This window comes from Labeo rohita, chromosome 18 (assembly GCF_022985175.1).
Source record: "Labeo rohita strain BAU-BD-2019 chromosome 18, IGBB_LRoh.1.0, whole genome shotgun sequence".
Lineage (NCBI taxonomy): Eukaryota > Metazoa > Chordata > Actinopteri > Cypriniformes > Cyprinidae > Labeo > Labeo rohita.
The window spans coordinates 33,053,850-33,075,555 of NC_066886.1; the positions used below are offsets into that span (position 1 = coordinate 33,053,850).

The 21,706-nt window shown below is 35.6% G+C and overlaps 1 protein-coding gene across 1 annotated transcript in view; it reads left to right on the top strand.

Annotated features, from left to right (window-relative positions):
• tnfaip8l3 (tumor necrosis factor, alpha-induced protein 8-like 3) overlaps positions 1-19,511 on the top strand; it is a 46,881-nt gene extending 27,370 nt beyond the window's left edge. The window contains exon 2 of the mRNA XM_051135708.1: positions 17,748-19,511. Coding sequence (XP_050991665.1) covers positions 17,748-18,310 — 563 coding nt within the window. The 3' untranslated portion in view covers positions 18,311-19,511. The remainder of the gene's footprint in view (positions 1-17,747) is intronic.
• Positions 19,512-21,706: the final 2,195 nt, after the last annotated feature.

Sequence of the window (21,706 nt, forward strand, 5' to 3'; positions counted from 1 at the left end):
GCACCATGACGCATGTGGTGCTGCTGACGCAGGAGCCGGCGCTCTGACAGGGTACATGGTAGTGTCATGAATGTCAGCGGAAACTGACACAGAAGATAAGAAATTGTTGAATAAAGTCCATATTTTGTTTTCTTTGCAGCTTCATAACATTATGGTTGAACCACTGATGTCACATGAACTATTTAAACAATGTCCTTACCAGTTACTCTAAAAAAGTAATTAATTACTAGTTACTAATTACATCTTCCACAGTTTAATTAGATTACTGTACAAATTATTTAATTACTTATTACTAATTAATTTCTATATCAACCTTGACAAGTTAATGATACAAGAATAGACATGAAATTATTCTGGTTACACTTTAGATTAGAGTCAAATTCTTACTAATAACTAACTATTAATTATGACTTTTGCCTCAGTATACTCCTAATTACTGCTTATTAATACTTAGTAAAGTAGTTTAAGAATTGGGTAGGATTAACAATTCAGACTTAGAATAAGGTCAGAATAAAACATGAATATGTTCTTTTTAAGTAATAAACAGCCAATATCCCAGTAATATTCATGCTAATAACCAACTAGTTAATAGTGAGAAATTGACACAAGTGATACCAACATTCTTATTAACTCACCGAAGTATTTAAAGTGAAAAGGGGAAAATAAAAAACATGCATTTTACATTTACATTATATTTACATTTAGACATTTAGCAGACGCTTTTATCCAAAGCGACTTACAAAAAAGGACATTGGAAGCAATCAAAATCAACAAAAGAGCAATAACATGCAAGTGCTATGACAAGTCTCAAGGCCTTCAATTTCTGCTTTTTGTTAAATCTATGATAAACAAAGATAAAAAAAATTGATACAATACAAAAAGAGAAAACAGAGAAGCTAGTGTTAGTTTTTGTTTTGTTTTGTTTTGTTTTGTTTTTTAAAGAAAACAAGCAGTAAGTAAATGTGTATAAGTCCAAAAGGGCATTTTTTTAAATAAAGAATAGAATTAGAACAGAGAGTGCTAGAGTTAGAGGGCCAAATTCTTGAAGATCGCTAATGACTCGGATTGAGTTGGGCAAAAATTGTAATGTTAGACTTTGCATTTTGATGTTAAATTCACTGTTGTATTGTGAAGTTCAATTACATAAGAAGTAACTGTAATTAAATTACATAAAAAATAAGAGTAATCCATTACTTTAGTAATCCATTAATTAGTTACTGTAATTAAATTACAGAAACTAATTACTTACCTAATTACTTAGTAACCTTTCTGTGCCTTGACTGTGGTAGGACCCTTGCTGTCTATGCAGGGTTAGAAAGCTCTCGGATTTCATCCAAAATATCTTAATTTGTTTTCCGAAGATGAATGACGGTCTTATCCATTTGGAACGAAATGAGGGTGAGTAATTAATGACAGAATTGTCATGTTTGTGTGAACTAAACCTTTAACTGTCTAGTTAAACTGTCATTCTGACTGTCATGATAACTGGAGTTCTAGTCAAGAGATAATTCAGGCCAAGAAAATACATACTTTTGGGGGAATTTCTAGACATTGTATTTCATGTCACATTTTTATTAACTGTGATTTCTCAAAACAATGAGTAAATGATGCCCATCAATTTTGAGTGAACCACCGTTTATACTAATTTTAAGTGTCAACAGCAGTAAAACATCATGTTGAGTATATTTAAGTGCTTATTTATAACTGAATTCAGCAGTAGTGTGGGATTACATAAACATTTGCAAATGTAAACTGTAATAAACTTAATCACTGGCAGTCGATACTTTCCACACCAAGGTTAAATTAAACACAGCAAGATGTTGCATCTGAAGAACATCCCCTCCCTCTGCACACACACACTCACATTTACTTAACTAGCTAAATGGGGACATTGCATAGACTTATATTGCTTTTATAAATACTGTAACCTCAACAGGAAAAAAAATGGTATTAATGCACTAAACACACACGCACTCTTCCAAAGCTGCCATGTTATCCAAAACGGTTTCAGTATACTCTGACATTAGAGTATTTGGGTTTGGTCTCATGGGTAAACACAAAGCTCGATGAACAGGGAAGTTCACTGATCATTAAATCCTTCGGTTTTTCTGCACCATGGCCAAGATAAACAAGCTCGGTTCATTTTTTTTTAACCCAAATGTCTTTTTTACCCTTTACCACCCATTCAAGAAGAGCTACATCTGTGCAAACCTCAAAGATAAACAACGCACACTCATAGAGAACTTCCGTTCTGTCATTTTAAAAGCAAACTCACTCTTAAAACAACGGCTGATTTATAAGCCTTCAAATAACGTGCAACCCATTAGAAGTTGGGTTTTTGACATGTGCAATATATTTAAAGACATTTTTCTTCACAAATATAAACTGTACACACACACTCGCATGCACTTAGACAAGTTTGTGTTCTAACAATACCAGTAAGGTAATTTACAATATGACATTTTATGTTTTCTTTTGCATGTTTTCTTCATTAATCAGTCATTTAAAGTAGCCGTGTTGACAATGCTGATTAAATTTACAATGATTCTAGAGCAAGCCCTCCAGAGACACAAACACTCCCACCCACTCACACACACACACTGTTGGGGGACCAAAAATAACCCCTAATAATGTCTGTTTGTGGTGCACACACACTGTGACAAGCTTGTGTCAATCACACACAGTCGTTCCCCCTGCGGCCACTTGTACCGCTCCTCAAATCTGGAGCTGTGAGCTTGTCAGGTGAATTTAAGTGTGATGTTGTGACACCACAGTAGTCATTAGCAGTTCTCTCTCTGTGTCACCATCATAAATGACTGGTATGACAGGAGGATTATGGGTAGTGGAACGCCCCAGGCTCATTGCTCGCCCACTGAGAAACACTGCAGTCATTATTATCCAGATTATCAGTCTGAACTCGTACCCACTGCAGATATGACACAAAAAGGCATCAAAATGTACTGTGGTGTTAAGGGTTTCCACATGGTATCACAGTACTGCAATGTTTTGGACAGGTATGGGACAGGTATGATATTTTCATGTAAAAAGGCATACACTTTCAAAATAAGTGTACTTCTATAAAGCATGACACAATATTATTAAAGCATTGTTATTAAGTACGGTCACACTTTAGTTTAGGGACAAATTCACACTATTAAATATAATATTTGTCTCAATAAACTCCTAATTTTCTGCTTATTAATAGTTAGTAAAATTGTTATGTTAAGGATTAAGGGATCTAGAACATGGCCATGCAGAATAAGACATTAATATGTGCTTTATAAATACTAATAAACAGCAAATATGCTGGTAATGTGCATGCTAATAAGCAACTAGTTAATAGTGAGAATTGATCCCTAAACTAACGTGTTATTGAAAATGCTTTTAAAGTAAAACCTTTATTTAGAAAATATTACAAAGTGCACTTAAGTGTGTTAAGAAACTTTAAGTACACTTAAGGCTGTACTAGATTGGTTTTAGCTGTTTTTTACTGAATCAAGTGTTTAAGATGGTTTAAACATGTTAATCATGCTAGCAACATGCTAATAACATGCTAATTATGCTGGAAACACGCATGCAAATCATGCAAACAACATGCTAGCAACATGGTAATCATGCTAATAATGCTAACAACATGCTAGTAAAATGTTAATCATGTTAGAAACATGATAGCAAGTTGCTAATCATGTTAACGAAATGCTAATCATGATGACAACATGCTAACAACATGCTAGTAACTTGTTAATCATGTTAGAAACATGATAGCAACTTGCTAATCATGTTAACAACATGCTAATCATGCTAACAACATGCTAGTAACATGTTAATCATGTTAGAAACATGATAGCAACTTGATAATCATGTTAACAACATGCTAATCATGCTAACAACATGCTAGCAACATGTTAATCATGTTAGAAACATGATAGCAACATTTCAATCATGCTAACAACATGATAGCGACATGCTAGTCATGTTAACAACATGCTGGTAATATGTTAATCATGTTAGAAACATGATAGCAACTTGCTAATCATGTTAACAACATGCTAATCATGCTAACAACATGCTAGCAACATGCTAATCATGTTAGAAACATGATAGCAACATTTCAATCATGCTAACAACATGATAGCGACATGCTAATCATGTTAACAACATGCTGTAATATGTTAATCATGTTAGAAACATGATAGCAACGTGCTAATCATGTTAACAACATGCTAATCATGCTAACAACATGTTAGTAACATGTTAATCATGTTAGAAACATGATAGCAACTTGATAATCATGTTAACAACATGCTAATCATGCTAACAACATGCTAGCAACATGTTAATCATGTTAGAAACATGATAGCAACATTTCAATCATGCTAACAACATGATAGCGACATGCTAATCATGTTAACAACATGCTGGTAATATGTTAATCATGTTAGAAACATGATAGCAACTTGCTAATCATGTTAACAACATGCTAATCATGCTAACAACATGCTAGCAACATGCTAATCATGTTAGAAACATGATAGCAACATTTCAATCATGCTAACAACATGATAGCGACATGCTAATCATGTTAACAACATGCTGTAATATGTTAATCATGTTAGAAACATGATAGCAACGTGCTAATCATGTTAACAACATGCTAATCATGCTAACAACATGTTAGTAACATGTTAATCATGTTAGAAACATGATAGCAACTTGCTAATCATGTTAACAACATGCTAATCATGCTAACAACATGCTAGTAACATGTTAATCATGTTAGAAACATGATAGCAACTTGCTAATCATGTTAACAACATGCTAATCATGCTAACAACATGCTAGTAACATGTTAATCATGTTAGAAACATGATAGCAACTTGCTAATCATGTTAACAACATGCTAATCATGCTATCAACATGCTAGCAACATGTTAATCATGTTAGAAACATGATAGCAACATTTCAATCATGCTAACAACATGATAGCGACATGCTAATCATGTTAACAACATGCTGGTAATACGTTAATCATGTTAGCAACATGCTAGTAACTTTGCTAATCATGGTAACAACATGCTGATAACATGCTAATCATTTTAACAACATGCTAGTAACATGCTACTACCATTGTAATCGGCCTATAAAAATGCAAGCAAAAGCTAAGCATGTTAAAACATGCTAACCCTGGTGAAAAAAACAGCATATGCTGGTTAGGTAGGTTTTGATGCTGGTTTAAGCTGGTCCTTTGCTGGTTTTTGCTGGTCATGTTGCTGGTCAAGGACCAGCATAAACCAGCATCAAAACCTACCTAACCAGCATATGCTGTTTTTTTCACCAGGGAACAACATGTTAAATCATGTAAGCAATGTGCTAAATTATGAAAGCAACATCAACTTTCATACTTTCACAACTGCTTCAAACTTTCAAGCTAGGCTTTCTCAAGCCAACTCAAAGTTTGTTCTCAAACTTCACTCATTTAGTTACAGAATTAAGGCTGAATGTAATGTTTTTAGACACTTGACTGCATGCAATAAAAAAATAATAAATAAAAATAAGTGTACTTATAAAGCATATTATTAAAGCACAGCTATTAAGTATGGTCACACTTTAGTTTAATTCACACTATTAACTATTAAATATGAATTTTGTCTTAATAAACTCCTAATTTGCTGCTTATTAATAGTTAGTAAGGTTAATAATGTTAAGAATTAAGGGATCTAGAATATGGCCATGCAGGATAAGACATTAAAATGTGCTTTATAAGTACTAATAAACAGTTGGTAATATGCATGCTAATAAGCAACTAGTTAATAGTGAGAATTGATCCCTAAACTAAAGTGTTACCAAAATTGCTTTTAAAGTAAAACCTTTATTTAGACAATATTACAAAGTGCACTTAGTGTGCTATGAAACTTTAAGTACACTTACGTGGCCTAATTATATTATCTGCAGCTACAGTATTTTAAAAATACACTTTTGAGGTTTGAAGTACACTGCAGATGCACTTTCAAAACAATTAAGTGCCATGTTAATACCATATGATATACCATGGTATTAAAGTGCCTTTGTATTACTGGTTGATACCGTGGTACTTTTGGGTAAGCCTATAAGGCCACAAAACACGCTCTACACAAGTCTGGTTCAGTGAGAAACTACCAAGCTACCAAATCGAAGTTAAAACAACTGAAATGTTCAGTAAGTTTCCTGACCTTTAAAAGAGCAACCTACGAGAAACAAAATCTTCCTCTGGGACTAGGATACCTTTCGTGAAAGCGTTTGAAATGTCACAGAGCAGAAAATCTTAAGGGGAAAATAAAAATGTTATGTTATTTCTTTTTGTCTAGGACTTTGTATAGTCTTATGCTGAACTACAACAACTCCAGTACTCAAGCACCGCAGAGACATAAATCGCTTTGTGAAACATAAGCCTGTCTATCGTACTATGAAAGGGGTGTCCTGTATTTAAAACTACTGGCCCATCTCATTTTCCTACAGATGGTGATTTAAAGGTCAATATGCAAACACGTGAACATACAAAAGATCCACTGGCTGCCACATTTAAAACATTTCTTAAAAAAACAAATTTTTGAAATGATAAAACAATGGCTACAGTTCAAAAGAAACAAAAACAAGACAAAACAGGTATGATATTACCATGTAAAAAGAAGTACTTATTAAGTTGGCTTGAGAAAGCAACCTACTGATCTGCTATGTAGGCGCTTCTTCTTCTGAGCCAAAACTTAGTCAGTATCTCCTCCTACAGCTTTAAAGCTACAACCACCAAACTTGGGTCAGACCTTCAGACTGGTCTGAAGTTACTTGCTATATCTTTTCTAACTGATCCAGCTTACGGTTTTCGAAAACCAGACTATCAAAAACCACCCAAAATATCATAGACTTTCATTGAGGGGGTGAAGACTTTTAAACAATCTAAGCTGTTTATTGCTGTAGCAAAGCTTAACTACTCCCTACTTAAAAAAACAACTAAAACCAGCCTAAACGGAATGGCTGCTTTAGCTGGTCTCCCAAGCTGGTTTTAAAGTGGTTTTGGCCACTTTTTAGCTGGCCAAGCTGGTAGACCTCCTAAAAGCAGCTATTTTCAGCTTAAACCAGCTAAGACTAGACAACCAGCCTAGGCTGGTTTTAGCTGGTTTTTACTGAATCAACTGGTTTTAGCTGGTTTAAACATGTTAGAAACATGTTAATCATGCTAACAACATGTTAGTAAATTGGTAATCATGTTAGCAACATGCTATTAACATGTTACTTATGCTAACAACATGCTAATTGTGCTAAAACATGCTAACAACATGCTAGTATGTTGCAAATTATGCTACAAACTGCTAGTAACTTGTTAACAACATGCTAATCATGCTAACAACATGTTAGTAATATGCTAATCATGATAGAAACATGCTAGCAAGCTAGTAACATGGTAATCATACTAACAAAATGCTAGTAACTTGTTCATCATGTTAGCAACTTTCTAGTAATTTGCTAATCATGTTAACAATGTGCTAGTAACATGCTAATCATGCTAGTAACTTGCTACTCATGCTAGCAACATGCTAGTAACTGGTTAATTATGCTAGCAACATTGTAGTATATTGCTAATCATGCTAGCAACATGTTAGTAAATTGCTAATCATGTTAGCAACATGCTATTAACATGTTACTCATGTTAGCAACATGCTAATTATGCTAAAAACATGCTAACAACATGTTAGTATGTTGCAAATCATGCCACAAACTGCTAGTAACTTGCTAACAACATGTTAATCATGCTAACAACATGTTAGTAATATGCTAATCATGATAGAAACATGCTAGCAAGCTAGTAACATAGTAATCATACTAACAACATGTTAGTAACTTGGTCATCATGCTAGCAACTTTCTAGTAATTTGCTAATCATGTTAACAACGTGCTAGTAACATGCTAATCATGCTAGTAACTTGCTACTCATACTAGCAACATGCTAGTAACTGGTTAATTATGCTAGCAACATTCTAGTATATTGCTAATCATGCTAACAACATGTTAGTAACATGCTAATCATGCTAGAAACATTCTAGCAACATGCTAATTATGCTAGCAACAAGTTAGTAACTAGCTAATAATGTAGCTAATACTAGCTATAAAATGCTAATAAACATGTTAATAACATGGTAATCATGTTAACAACATGCTAGTAACTTGCTAATCATGTTAGAATCATGCTACTAACTTGATAATCATGCTAACAACATGCTAGTAACATGCTAACAACATTGTAATCAGCCTATAACAATTCAAATAAGATAATCATGCTAAAACATGCCAACAACATGTTAAATCATGCAAGTAATGTGCTAAATCATGAAAGCAACATCAACTTTCATACTTTTACAACTACGTCAGACTAGGCTTTCTCAAGCCAACTCAAAGTTTGTTCTCAAACTTTACTCATCTAGTTACGGAATTAAGGCTGAAATGTTTTTAAACGCTTAACTGCATGCAATTAAATACAAATGTCTTATAGTTTAAGATCAAATGCAATTAGCTGAACTTCAGAGTGCTTTTTTGACCCACTTAACATGTAATTTCATAATAATTTATGTTCTTGTTGTCTTTGAGATATTGTTATTGTGTACTGCTGAATGTACTGAAGCATTTGTGTTAAACTTACATGTTAAACTTCAATCAAGTAATCAACTACTTTACAGAATGAGTGATTTTACTTTACGTCGACCAGCATACACAGCGCAGCACCTGATCTCAGCAACAGCCTTAACACGGTAAACACAGTCTGGGGAGAACAGAAGAAAAAACAATGTGGTCAGAAGAGAATAAAACAGGGACAGAGAGTCAAAGGATTATTTTTAATTGGTTGGACGCAACAAATCAGTCATAAGCGGGTTTTGCTTGGTGGGTGTGTGGAGGTCATGTAAGCGTTCCTCGTCCTCATTCTCCTCCTCAAGTTGTGCTCTTGTGTTCCAAACACCAGATAAGCATAGCAGCAAAGCAGCACACTATTATGACAGCAAAATACACATGTCACTCGTTGAGTGATAATATCTTTATCTGCTGGAAAATCCGGTGCAGACTGGTACCTTTGTTTTGGAAAATAGTACATAGAATTTGAACTATTGTGATTTGATAAGTTGTAAATACCCCCATCTCTCGTGTGTTCCCTTTTAAGGGGAACATTCACTAAACACTTGTGCCACTTGTGGAGTATTTCTGCATGCTCTTTCTCTGCTCACCAACAATCAGGGGTGCATTTCCCAAAACCATAGTTTAAATGCACATTCACAAACTTTGCACCTGTGGTTAGAAGTATAGTTTCTTGTTACTATGATGTGGAATTTTCCATATGTTTTATTCTGTCAACAATCAGCGAAGTGAAGTAGTCATCAGATGCTGTTGATTAAATGAACTGAATGAGCTGCATAATATGGAACTGAAGCAAACACCAATTCCATACTGCATGTTAATGTAATTAAAAAATGAACAGCTTTCTGTTGTTAGTGTAAATTAACTATAAAAATATGACATTTTGGTCTTGAATCAATTAGAAGTTGTTCAACGACAGATGTTTCAGACGACAGAGTTGCAACCATGTAATTATGGTTTAGGGTCGTGACTAGATTTGTTTCTACAATGGTGCATCATTGGTTGCTAACATATTTTAACATGATTAGCATGTTGCTAACATGTTCCTAACATTATTAATGTTGCTAATTATGATTATAGCATGATTAACATGTTGCTAACATATTTTAGCATGATTAACATGTTGCAAGTATGTTGGTTTAAGCTGGTCCTTTGCTGGTTTATGCTGGTCCTTGACCAGCAACATGACCAGCTTAAACCAGCAAAGGACCAGCATAAACCAGCGTCAAAACCTACCTAACCAGCATATGCTGGTTTTTTCACCAGGGTCTATAAGTCTTATTGTATTGTCAGTGGAAGTCTATGTGACTTTTTGTAGTTTTGATCATCCATTTAACAAAAATCGTGAGTTTGAACAGTTAGAAAAGATATTGCAATCTTCTACCTGCGCGTGATGACATTACCAACAGTTTTTGTTGAACCATTGTGGTTCAAACGACAGGCACGACCATGTTTCTGCGGTTTCAGAAAACAGTAATGATTAGTTGGTTAGTTTCTCCAGTGTTGCGTCACACTGTGGTAGTTAAGCAGCGAGTTACAGTTACAGCGCCCCCTGAGCGTGTCTACACAAATCATACTTTGTAATTACAGTAAGTACAGTAGTTACATTTTCTTGCTCTTCAGAAGTCAGCAATATTTCATGGTGCAATTAATTTTACGTTGTCAATGGAAAGCAAATGTTGAACAGTGTGTGTACATTATATCATGATCAATAATTCAAGAGCCGATATTCATCAGATAATGGAAAAGAGTGTCATATGCAATATCTTTATAGACAGCAGCATCCTCTCCAATTTAGCACTCAGAAGCGGCCTGTGAGACTCTTCTGTGCACATTTATTTGGAATTGTTTATGCCTTTACCTGATTTGCATAATTGCTTCAGTGAATCTCTCCTAAAACAAGGCAAACAGTTCATGCACATAAACACTGTCAGTGACAGAAATACATTATTAGTGAATTCTTGCACACTTTTTTCTGTTTTCCCCCACATGACCCTTACAGACCCTGACAACTTTACGGCCGACTGAAACGCCTGCGTCGCGGGTCAGTGTCAGGTTGGTCTGGTGTGTGTTGATGCCACAGGTCGTGTCTGTCACTCACTGACTTTACATCATCACAGAGGGAGATGCTAAACAAAGCCTCGATTCACAACAACAACAAACGGCAGCGCTGACACAGATGCAGAGACAGTCAAACGCCTGTGCACTGCAAAACCAACTGCCAGAGGTGTCAGAGCCGATTCTTAAGAGTTTAAGAACTGGCTTTTGAAAACCCACTGTTGGTTAATCTGAATTTTCTGGCACCACAAAGTAATACAGTGGAACATATGAAAAGACAAAACTTGTTTTGTGCAGCCTGGTTGCACGGAACATCAAACACTCAATGCCTTCATTGTAGTTTAAATTACAAACAAATGATTTACATGAGCTGATCTTTGAAATGAAACAACTCACACATGAGCCGCAAACAAAATCCGTATAAAATAGCTGATGAATTAACATTCGACTCAAACCACAAGCCTCGCTTACAGTTAAGTCTGACTCACGTAAAATGAAAATAAATTTAAAGGAGAAGTTCACTTCCAGAACAAAACCTCCTTGTCATCAAAGATCTTCATGTCTTTCTTTCTTCAGTCATAAAGAAATGATGTTTTTTGAGGAAAACATTTCAGGATTTTTCTCCATATAATGGACTGATATGATGCCTGCAAGTTTGAACTTCCATAAATGCAGGGCTCTAAATGATCCCAGCCGAGGAAGAAGGGTCTTATCTAGCGAAACGATCTGTCATTTTCTTAAAAAAAATAAAACAATACAATTTATATACATTTTAACCTCAAACGCTCATCTTGTCTAGCTCTCTGTGAACTCTGTGTATTCCGGTTCAAAACAGTTAGGGTATGTCGAAAAACTCCCATCTTATTTTTAGCATCATTAGCATGTTGATGGCATGTTTTACCATAATGTTAGGATGTTGCTAGCATGCTGCTAATCATGTTTGTAGCATGAATAACGTTGCTAGCATGTTGCAACGTGATTAGCATGTTGCTAGCTATTTATAGCTAGCTAATTATGTTTCTAAATTGATTAAAATGTTGCTAGCATGTTTTTAACATGATTAGCATGTTGCAAGCATTTTTAACATTGTTGACGTTAATGCCATGTTTTAGCATAATGCTAGGATGTTGCTAGCATGTTTCTAGCATTGTTAGCACACTGTCAGCATGTTCCTAGTATGATTAGCATGTTGGTAGCATGATAAGCATGTTGTCAACATGGTAGAAACATAGTTAGGTAGGTATAGCTAGAAACAGGCTAATCATGCTAGAAACATGCTAGTAAACTGATTAAGATGTTGCTAGCATGCTTTTAACTTGATTAGCATGTTGCAAGCTTTTTTGGCTTCATTGACATGTTGATGGCATGTTTTAGCATAATGTTAGGATGTTGCTAGCATGTTTCTAGCATTGTTAGCACATTGGCAGCATGTTCCTAGTATGATTAGCATGCTGAAACATGATTAGCATGTTGCTAGCATGATAAGAATGTTGTTAACATGATACTAGCATGTTTATAGCATGATTAACATGTTTCTAGCTATTTATAGCTAGCTAATTATGTTTCTAAAATGATTAAGATTTTGCTAAGATTGTGGTTATCATGTTGCAAGCATTTTTAGCATCACTGACATGTTGATGGCATATTTTAACATAATGTTATGATGTTGCTAGCATGTTTTTAGCATTGTTAGCACACTGCTAGCATGTTCCTAGTATGATTAACATGTTGCAACATGATTAGCATGTTGCTAGCATGATAAGCATGTTGTTAACATGATACTAGCATGTTTCTAACATGATTAGCATGTTTCTAGCTATTTATATGATTAGCATGTTTTTTTTTTTTTTGTAAAGGGCATTTTATCTTCGCATGTTTATTTTGTAAACACTGTGTCGGTGCTTCTGCAGCGATGCAGAATGATTTTAAAGTTGGAGGAGAAAATGATATGGGAGTTTTTTTTACATACCCTAACTGTACTGAAGTGCACGGAGCAGAGCTAGACAAGTCGAGCATTTGAGGTTAAAAAGTATAGAAAATTGTGTCTTTTTTTAGAAAATGACCGATTGTTGTACTAGATAAGAACCTTGAGCATTTAGAGCTGCATTTAACTGCATTTTAGAAGTTTAAACTCAGGGGTACCATTGAAGTCCATAGATATTAATCCTGAAATTTTTTCCTCGAAAAAAAAAAATATATATATGACTGCAGAAAGAAAGACATGAACATCTTGAATGACAAGGGGGTGAGTACATTATCTGGAAAGTTTTGTTTTAAAAGTGTACTACTTATTAAATTACATTAGGTTTGCTAGATTTTAAATATTTAAATTACTGAATAATATGACAAAATGTGGTTAAAGATAAACAATAAATAGCAAATTAGTTGTGTTGTAAACCATGTTACCAAAACTACTGTTATAGTATAGTCTTATTGTTTATAATATATATAAATAAAATATTACATACAGTATTGTGAAACTGAGGTGAAAATCAGAATCAGAACCATAACATCTGACATCGTAAACTAGCCCTGACCAAAAGACAAATAGTAATCATAGTAGTCATAACAGATCATAACAATATATTTAGCCATTAAGAACATTTTCCAACAACTAGACAGTGTAAAATAGGCTACTGTACCTTTAAGAAGTTGCTGAACACTGAATAAGCATAGACATGTAAACATGGGCAGCCATAAGCTCATGGTTAGAATGTTACCTGAATGATGATTTATGCACAAGCCATTGCAGTTTAGTTTCAATAAATGAAAAAGCTTCAGATTGTGAATGTTACACCGGATCCTGACCAGGTGCCATGTGATTAAACAAAGCAAAACAAGCAATCCCGTCCATGTAAACACAACATTTGGTCTGCTTTTTATTTCTGGTGCATTTGGTGGCCTTGTCCAAAGAGAAATCACATTTGCCCAAAAAGCCTGCTCTATTCAGCTGTATATTAAGCATCAAATATGCTCTGATCAGCTGTGCTTCAGGTCGCACGCTATCTCTGCTTTCAGTGTGGAAAGATAAATTACTTGTCGCTGAAAATTTATTGTGTCACGCCTGGTTAGGACGATGCATTAGAGTATGTTGACCTAGTGCATCACACCCTTTTATTTCAAAAGGAACATCCTTTTTTATAATATAAACTCTTTGTGATGCCACCCGAGATGCTTCACGGTAAAGAAAAATGCCAGCACAGCAACATGAAAATCAATTAATTTGACACTTTTTATTCGCAAAGCAGCGTGGCTTGGTATATCCTGCTTTTATACTGCCATTCCAACTGTTTACACTTGGCAGACATTATATCAAAAACATCCAATGCATCCAATGTACATTTTTCCAGTCTCTAAAGTGCACTTATTTTTTTCTTTTATTTCTTAATGAGCTTGAATACACGTTTAAAATGTGTAGTATGTTAGAGAATCAACCCCATGACCTCAGTGCTGTCGGTGTCATGCACTACCAGCTGTGCTACAAGAGCAGCAATTGCATAAACCAGTTTGTCATTCAGAGCGAACATCATCATTCCTGTCAGAGACACTCGCTAAAGGTCACGCCTCCACGGTCAGATCGAGGTCACGCCGTCTCACCTGGCAGCCAGACTCTGGCTCTCTTTGCATAAAAAATAAGAGAGACTGGACCATGGGTCGGGCGTTTGTGTGGCATTCACGTGCCATTCTGTGGCATTCAGTGGCATTCTCAAATGACGTATTTTCCAGAGCGCCCCGCTGACATATAACAGTGATTTGTGCGAGGCAGTGAACGAGAGTGACGGCTCTCGGCAGAGGAGTCCAGGAAGGAACAGATTTTCTGCATTTGTTTCTGTAATGTTAATCACGTCTGTGGTGTGTAATTTGAACTAGGAGGTATCTAAATAAAATTTGCTCTCTGATTGCCCACGCCTCCTACAGATAAACACGACAAAACAATACCCTTCTTCCTGTGCATCTCAACAGCTCAGCCCAAGATAAACCCACACGCTCGTCTCACAAAACACTGAGATATTACACATCACGATGAATGTATACAGTCACCAAAGCTCTGTTTCCAAACCTGTCTTACTGTCTACATCAGCAGCTACCTTCTAAGACAGCATCCTAACTGAAACAATCTTGCGGCTCCTTTTGGTATATTTGGAATTCTGCGTTGATTAAAATGGGATCTGAAACACAGTTTGACTAAACCAATAACACACAGTTTATTTTTAGATAACGTACATCAAAAACACTTCCTTAAGTCTATTATAGACGATGCAATAATACATGTACAAAAAGAGGAACATGGCTGTTTGACATGGCTAGTCAAACATTTCTGCTGCACGCTACCGTGAGTGCTGATAAAAAGCACTGCTGTGAGGCATTTGATTGTGTACTTCCTCAGGAATAAATGTGTTTGCTGTACTGCTCTTCACCTCTGCTGGATCTGCCATGGGAAGAAATATCCCAGAGTTTTGAGCTTGCAGTCTGGCATGTATGCAAAATATAATAAAACACACTCACACAGACAATTTAATGGCAAGAAAACATTTTTTGAGTAGGGGCTGCATGCAAAAAGTAGAACACGTCCTGAAAAGTGAAGTCCGATTCACCAACAAATGACTCATATGAGCTGGTTCTTTTAATAAGATGGTTTAAATCAGTCAGAAAAAAATCCACTGAATGAACTTTTACTAATTTACTAAATTAACTGATTTTGTCAGAGTGGTTACTGTATTAACACACTGTATTTCAGTGAAGCGAAAACTGTTTAAACCTACTTAAAATTGTTCTAACCACAACTGTTTTGTACTGATATTTAAATATGCAATATTAAATAAGATTTAGGTGTAAATACTTTTAAATATGTATATATATATATGTATAAAATACACGTTTTTTGGCAGGGGTTCCCCTAGTAAAATTAGCTTTCAAGGGGCAAAATATAACATAAAATAGTAACCCAGTTTAGCTGGAAAACCGCAGATTTGGCAACACTGAGGCTAAGTCTGTAAAAATAGGGCACAATCTACTATATCAAAGAATTTTCCGTATTGTTTTTTTACCTGCATTTTAAATTATGCATTGTGTTTTCAGGTAACAGGGTTTAAATGGATAATGGATAATGTCCTATTACTAGTATATTCTCCATTTTTCTTACATTGTACTTACTGATCAGCAACTGCAGGTACAAGCTACTAGCAAAGTGATTCATAAATAAACAATTATTTAATTATTATTATTATCATTATTAAGTTGTTTTTATGGGGTTTTTATGCATTTTTATAGATAGGACAGATAAGAGAGACAGGAAAGCACTGGGAGGAGAGAGGGAAGCAGGATCGGCAAAGGACCTTAAGATGGGATTCAAACTCGGGTGGCTGTTTTTATCATTAAATTTAACAATTGCAAATAGCAAGTAACTTAATTCATGTGATGTGTGTTCTGCTGGGCATCTTTGTTTTCCTTTTGTGTAATTTGGATGAAAAATTTGTGCCTTTTTATTGTCTTCTCAGAAGTTGCTAAAAGTTGCCAAATAAATTGTAAAAATTGTGAAAAATTGTAAAAAAGTTAAAAAATGTTAAAAATGTCTGAAAAGTTGCAAAATGTAGCAACAAAGTTACTAAGTTGGCAGCAAATTTAAAAAAAAAAAAAGGTGACTTTTTAACTCACAACCCTAACTTTGTCTGGCCATTGCAAATTTACATCTTGCAATTCTGACTTTTCTGGAACTGTAAGATATCATTCCGAGATAGAAACTTTTTTTCTCAGAACTGCATGATATAGTTGTTAAGTCAGAATTGTGAGATATAAATTGACAGTTCTGTCTTTTTTCCTCACAGTTGCAAGTTTAGATCACCCAATTTTGAGAAAAAAGTCTAAAAAGTCATAAAATCACAATTCTGACTTTATGACTTGCAATTGCGAGCTTATATCTAAAAGTCAGAATTCTATAAAAAGTCGCAATTACCTTTTTTTTATTATTCAGTGGCAGAAACAGACTTCCACACATTTCATCAAAAAAAAAATAATAAATAAAAATCAAGGGAGAAACTTGCCAAAACTAGACCATCAATCTTTTTCTCAAGTCACGGAATCCCGCAGGAGATTCATAAACCCTCAGCCCACCCTGAGTGCAATCTATTTTTTTTTTTTTCTTTCTCTCTCCTATTTTTGGCCCAAATCTTATTATTGAGTTATTGAACGTGCAGCTTCCACCTCTACAACACCAGATCAGACAGACAGCAAACCTCAGCAGAATGAACACGCTGAGAGCTCTCACACACCCACAGGGACGCTGGGTTCCACCCACAGTGTGTCAAACAGCACATTCTCTCCAGTCTGACCAGGGAGCTTGTGCTAATATTATCACAGTCCATTAGACACTGTATAAATCATTAGTAAATCAACAACTTTGCTGGCATCCATTTGCACACAATACGGTTATAGTGACACACCTACAGTGGCCCAATAAAGTCCCCTCAAAAAAAAAAAAAAAGAGTATCAACGTGCATTACATAAAATCAGCTGCATTGGATGATGCTATACCTTCTCTAGTTAACTTTTATAATGCACAAACAGATTAATAAATTGCTTTTTGCTCACTAAGCACAAATGAAATAAATATATCAACACTGCATTAATAGAAAACTACTCTGCCATCATTTCATTCAGATTTTAAATGAAAAGAGTGAAGATGAAATGAGAGACAGAATTCAGCGTCAAAAGAATGTATCAGGCCTAGATGCTAGAACATTTAATTTGACAGCAACTGAATAGAGGCTCAGAAAAACATCCACACTTCTTTGAGCAAAACATGTTGAAAGACAGATGGAATGTTTTATATCTTAAGCCTTTCAGCGTGGTATTATATTGACAGAGATGTCTGTTAGACCGCCCTTGACCTGGGTACTCAAAACGCCTGCAGCATTTGCAGAAAAATGTTCTGTAGAAAACTGAGCATTGTTGACATTCAAAGTGATTTATGTGAGAGAGAGAGGAGAAGAATTCTTGGAGTGGCTAACTTTGCTTCCTCTTTTTTGTTCGCACAGGGCAAGAGAGCTTCAACTCCAAGAGTTTGGCCCTTCAGGCCCAAAAGAAGATCTTGAGTAAAATGGCCACCATGGTGGTGGCCAACCTCCTCACGGACGATACCAGCAGCGAGATTCTGGACGAACTCTACAGGGCCAGTCGTGAATACACCAAGAGCAAGAAGGAAGCCCACAAGATCATCAAGGATGTGATCAAGATCGCCCTGAAGATTGGCATTCTCTACCGAAACCACCAGTTCAGTCCCGACGAGATGGAGACGGTCGAGCGCTTCAAGAAGAAGATGAACCAGGCGGCCATGACGGTGGTGAGCTTTTACGAGGTGGAGTACACGTTCGACCGTGGCATTCTTTCCGAGCTGCTGATGGAATGTAGGGACCTTCTCCACGAGCTGGTGGAGCACCACTTGACCGCACGCTCCCACGCGCGGATCGACCACGTTTTCAACCATTTCGCGGATGTGGATTTCCTGACCGAGCTCTACGGCCCGTCTGAAGACTACAGACTTAACCTGAGGAAGATCTGCGACGGGATAAACAAACTCCTAGACGAGGGCACGCTTTAACCTCCAGCTCACAGTTGGTCTTCGTGTGAGACTCCGTCAGGCTACTGGGATTTGAGCTGCGGGATTTTACGCAACTTGTGTTCTTCGGTTTTTGTTCGAAATGTAGGCTGTCATGATAACTTGATGATGTGATTGTAACCCAACCTGTAGGGATGGTCAACCAAATGCAGATTAAAGTCAAATCCTGGTCTGTATTGTCAACGTACCAGATGATTGTTTGGGGGAAATCCGTTTAAGCGGAGAACCCGAATGAATCGGTGTCCGAAAACCTGTCCTTTGTGTGCAATCGCAGGAACGTTTTAAATTACGAGCTCCTTTATATGCACTGTATGACATTTGACCTACCTATCCTTTAAGAATGGCCTAGCAATGCAACCCTAGCTTTCTTCTGTACGTCCATAAGAACCAGTTAAGATATCCAGTTAATCTACTCGTAAGTTAAAGGAACATCGTTCATCCCAAAATGAACATTTTGTCGTTTACTCAACCTTAAGTTCCAAACCTGTATGGCTTCATTTTTATTGTGAGATGCTTAGCGTAATCAATCAAAGTGTTATTTTTATCTATTTATTTATTGCCATAACAACCTAGTTGTTTGGAATTTTACTTGGTGAGCTCATCAACAATGATATCATACATTGAAAAAACAAAAAAAACAGGAACATGAAGAACATGAACGACCATACTATAAGTACTGTTCAAAAACGTGGACTTTGGTATAATCTGTAAGAATATAAAAAAGGTATTTTCACAGATTATTTTCCCTTCTGCCTCTTCTAACAAATGTTTCATCATACAATTTGGTGCAAATCAATCAGTTATGATGCAAAGATGCAAAAAACAATTTGGTATTATTGATGGCAACGTGTTCTTACAACATACATGAATGTGAATCAACGTTGTCAGTTTTAAAGCTTGGCGGAGTCTGTCTCCATTCACATTCTTGGATTCTTTAAAAGAAATAAAGTCATACAGGTTTAGAACGAGGTAAGGCCAAGTAAATGATGATGAAATGTATATATTTTCTGAAGAACTGTCCCTTTCAGATTTAAAAAGCGATGAGAGCTTAACAAAAATATATGGCGCAAACCTTTGTTGAACAGAGCATTCGCCAAAAATGAAAACATAACTGAAGTGCAGCAGAAAGATTGTAAATAAACTTTGGGGTTTTGGTCTTCTGTCTTTTGCCTTTGTAATGACTCAGTGTCACAGCAGCTGCCATGATCCTGTGCTTGGTTTCTCCAGATCCTGATGTTTCAGAGCATGTAAATGTGTGTATACGTACATGCAGAAGAGAAATGTGACTATTCCATAAGTCTGTTCAGTAACCCCAGAGTGTAGCACTATTATCTGTCATTAAACGATCCGTATGAACTTCCTGTAGTGTCCTTTTGTCATTTCAGCTACTGTGATTGAGCTCTGTTTGATTGGTCTATACTATTTAGCCAGTCAGAATCTCTAGCATGCTGCGTTTCATAAAAAGTCAGATGTGGGAAATTTCTTCTTCACTATCTTTCCCCTGGTCATAAAGTATTGTGTTGCAATTAAAAAAAATACATTTGATGCGATCTTCCAAGTAGGAAGTTGGATGGACGAGTTGAATGGAACACAGCATTATTCTACTCAACATGTTTGGTTAACTAGAATAACTCTACAGGGACATCTTTTATGGCCTACTCTCACAACCCTTACCAAAAAGTATACTTTAAGTTTATTTCATTAAGTATACTTCATTAAGTAAAGTTCAAGTATATTATTAAGTATACTTTATGTAATAAGTACACAAATATCAGAGTACTAGTATATGCAAATATACTTTTAGGTATACTTCAAGTATAAAAGTAGTAAACTTTTTAGTTTTTATCTATGTTTTAGTTTGTACTGCAACTACACTAAAAGTGAACTTTTAGGTATACTTACAGTTTACTAATTAAATACTTACAGCATTTTTAGTACACTTTGAAGTATAGTCTCAGTAAACTACTAGTTTAGTAGTTTTATACTGCAAGTATACTCGTAAGTTTTCTTTAAGTAAACTTCACATCATACTTTAAGTACACTACTATTTTATTCCATAACGTAACAGTTTTGATGCTGTTTTATGACTGATGATTGTGTTGGAAGCATCTGTTGTTTTGGTTTCTTCTTCGCTTGCGTTTTGTAATTTCTGTACAGCAGATGTGCAATAGCGCCCCCTACCATATAGCAATGAAAACACGGATTCTCTAAGAACAATATTGCTCAAATATATTAAGACTTTTTCTAAGTCAAGTATACGTAAATGTCATTTTAAGTATATTTATGAGAAGTACATAAAAGCACGTTTCTGAGAAGTACATAAAAAGTAGACTAAAAGTATACTTTCTTATTTTTGTCTAAAAACAATTTGAGGTAAAAATTTTAAGAGTAAGTCAAGTATACTTAAATGTCATTTTAAGTATATTTCTGAGAAGTACATAAAAAGTAGACTGGAAGTATACTTTCCTATTTTTAATTTAAAAGAAGTATACTAATAGCACACCACATTTAGGCCTACTTATAAGTCTCAAAACGTCCTTTTTACACAGCAGGATCAAATACTGTCTGTTTAAACATGCAACTGAAGTCTTTCTATTTGTGATTATTCCTGTAACCAAAACAGCTGTGACTAAGGTAAATATCAAATATGGCGATGTCCAAAACTGCAAAGTCTTATCATATGTGACATGACAAAAGTTCAGTTGAGGTGCATTTTTATTTGTTACATCTTAAAGTGCTCCTATTATGGATTATGAAAGGTTCATATTTTCCCCAACAACAGGCTGACATGCATGCAAGGTCAAAAAACACTAATACGCATTTATTTTCACCTTATTTGCTCATCGACTTTCAAACAATTCGACTCATTTCCTCCTTTGCGTGATGCTAATCTACGTATGCGAATGGATATTGCTGTTAGCCGGTTTGCCAGAGACCTACAAGCTGCATGGAGTGAACACAACACACACAACTAAATAAATATTTTGCATGCTACAGAGTACATGACAGCAACAATTTTTTAAGGATTGCTCACTTTCAGAATACAAATGTCCTGATAATTTACTCACCCCCATGTCATCCAAGATATTCATGTCTTTCTTTCTTCAGTCACAAAGAAATAACTTTTTTTGAGGAAAACATTTCAGGATTTTTTCTCCATGTCGTGGACTTCAGTGGTGCTCAACAGAGGTTAAAAATGCAGTTTAAATGCAGCTTCAAAGGTCTCTAAACATTTCCAGTCGAGGAATAAGGGTCTTACCTAGTGAAACGATTGGTCATTTTGTTAAATATATATATATATATATTTATACTCTTTTTAACCACAAATGCTTGTCTTGTCTAGCTCTGCGATGCACATGTGCACTCTGCGTAATCCGG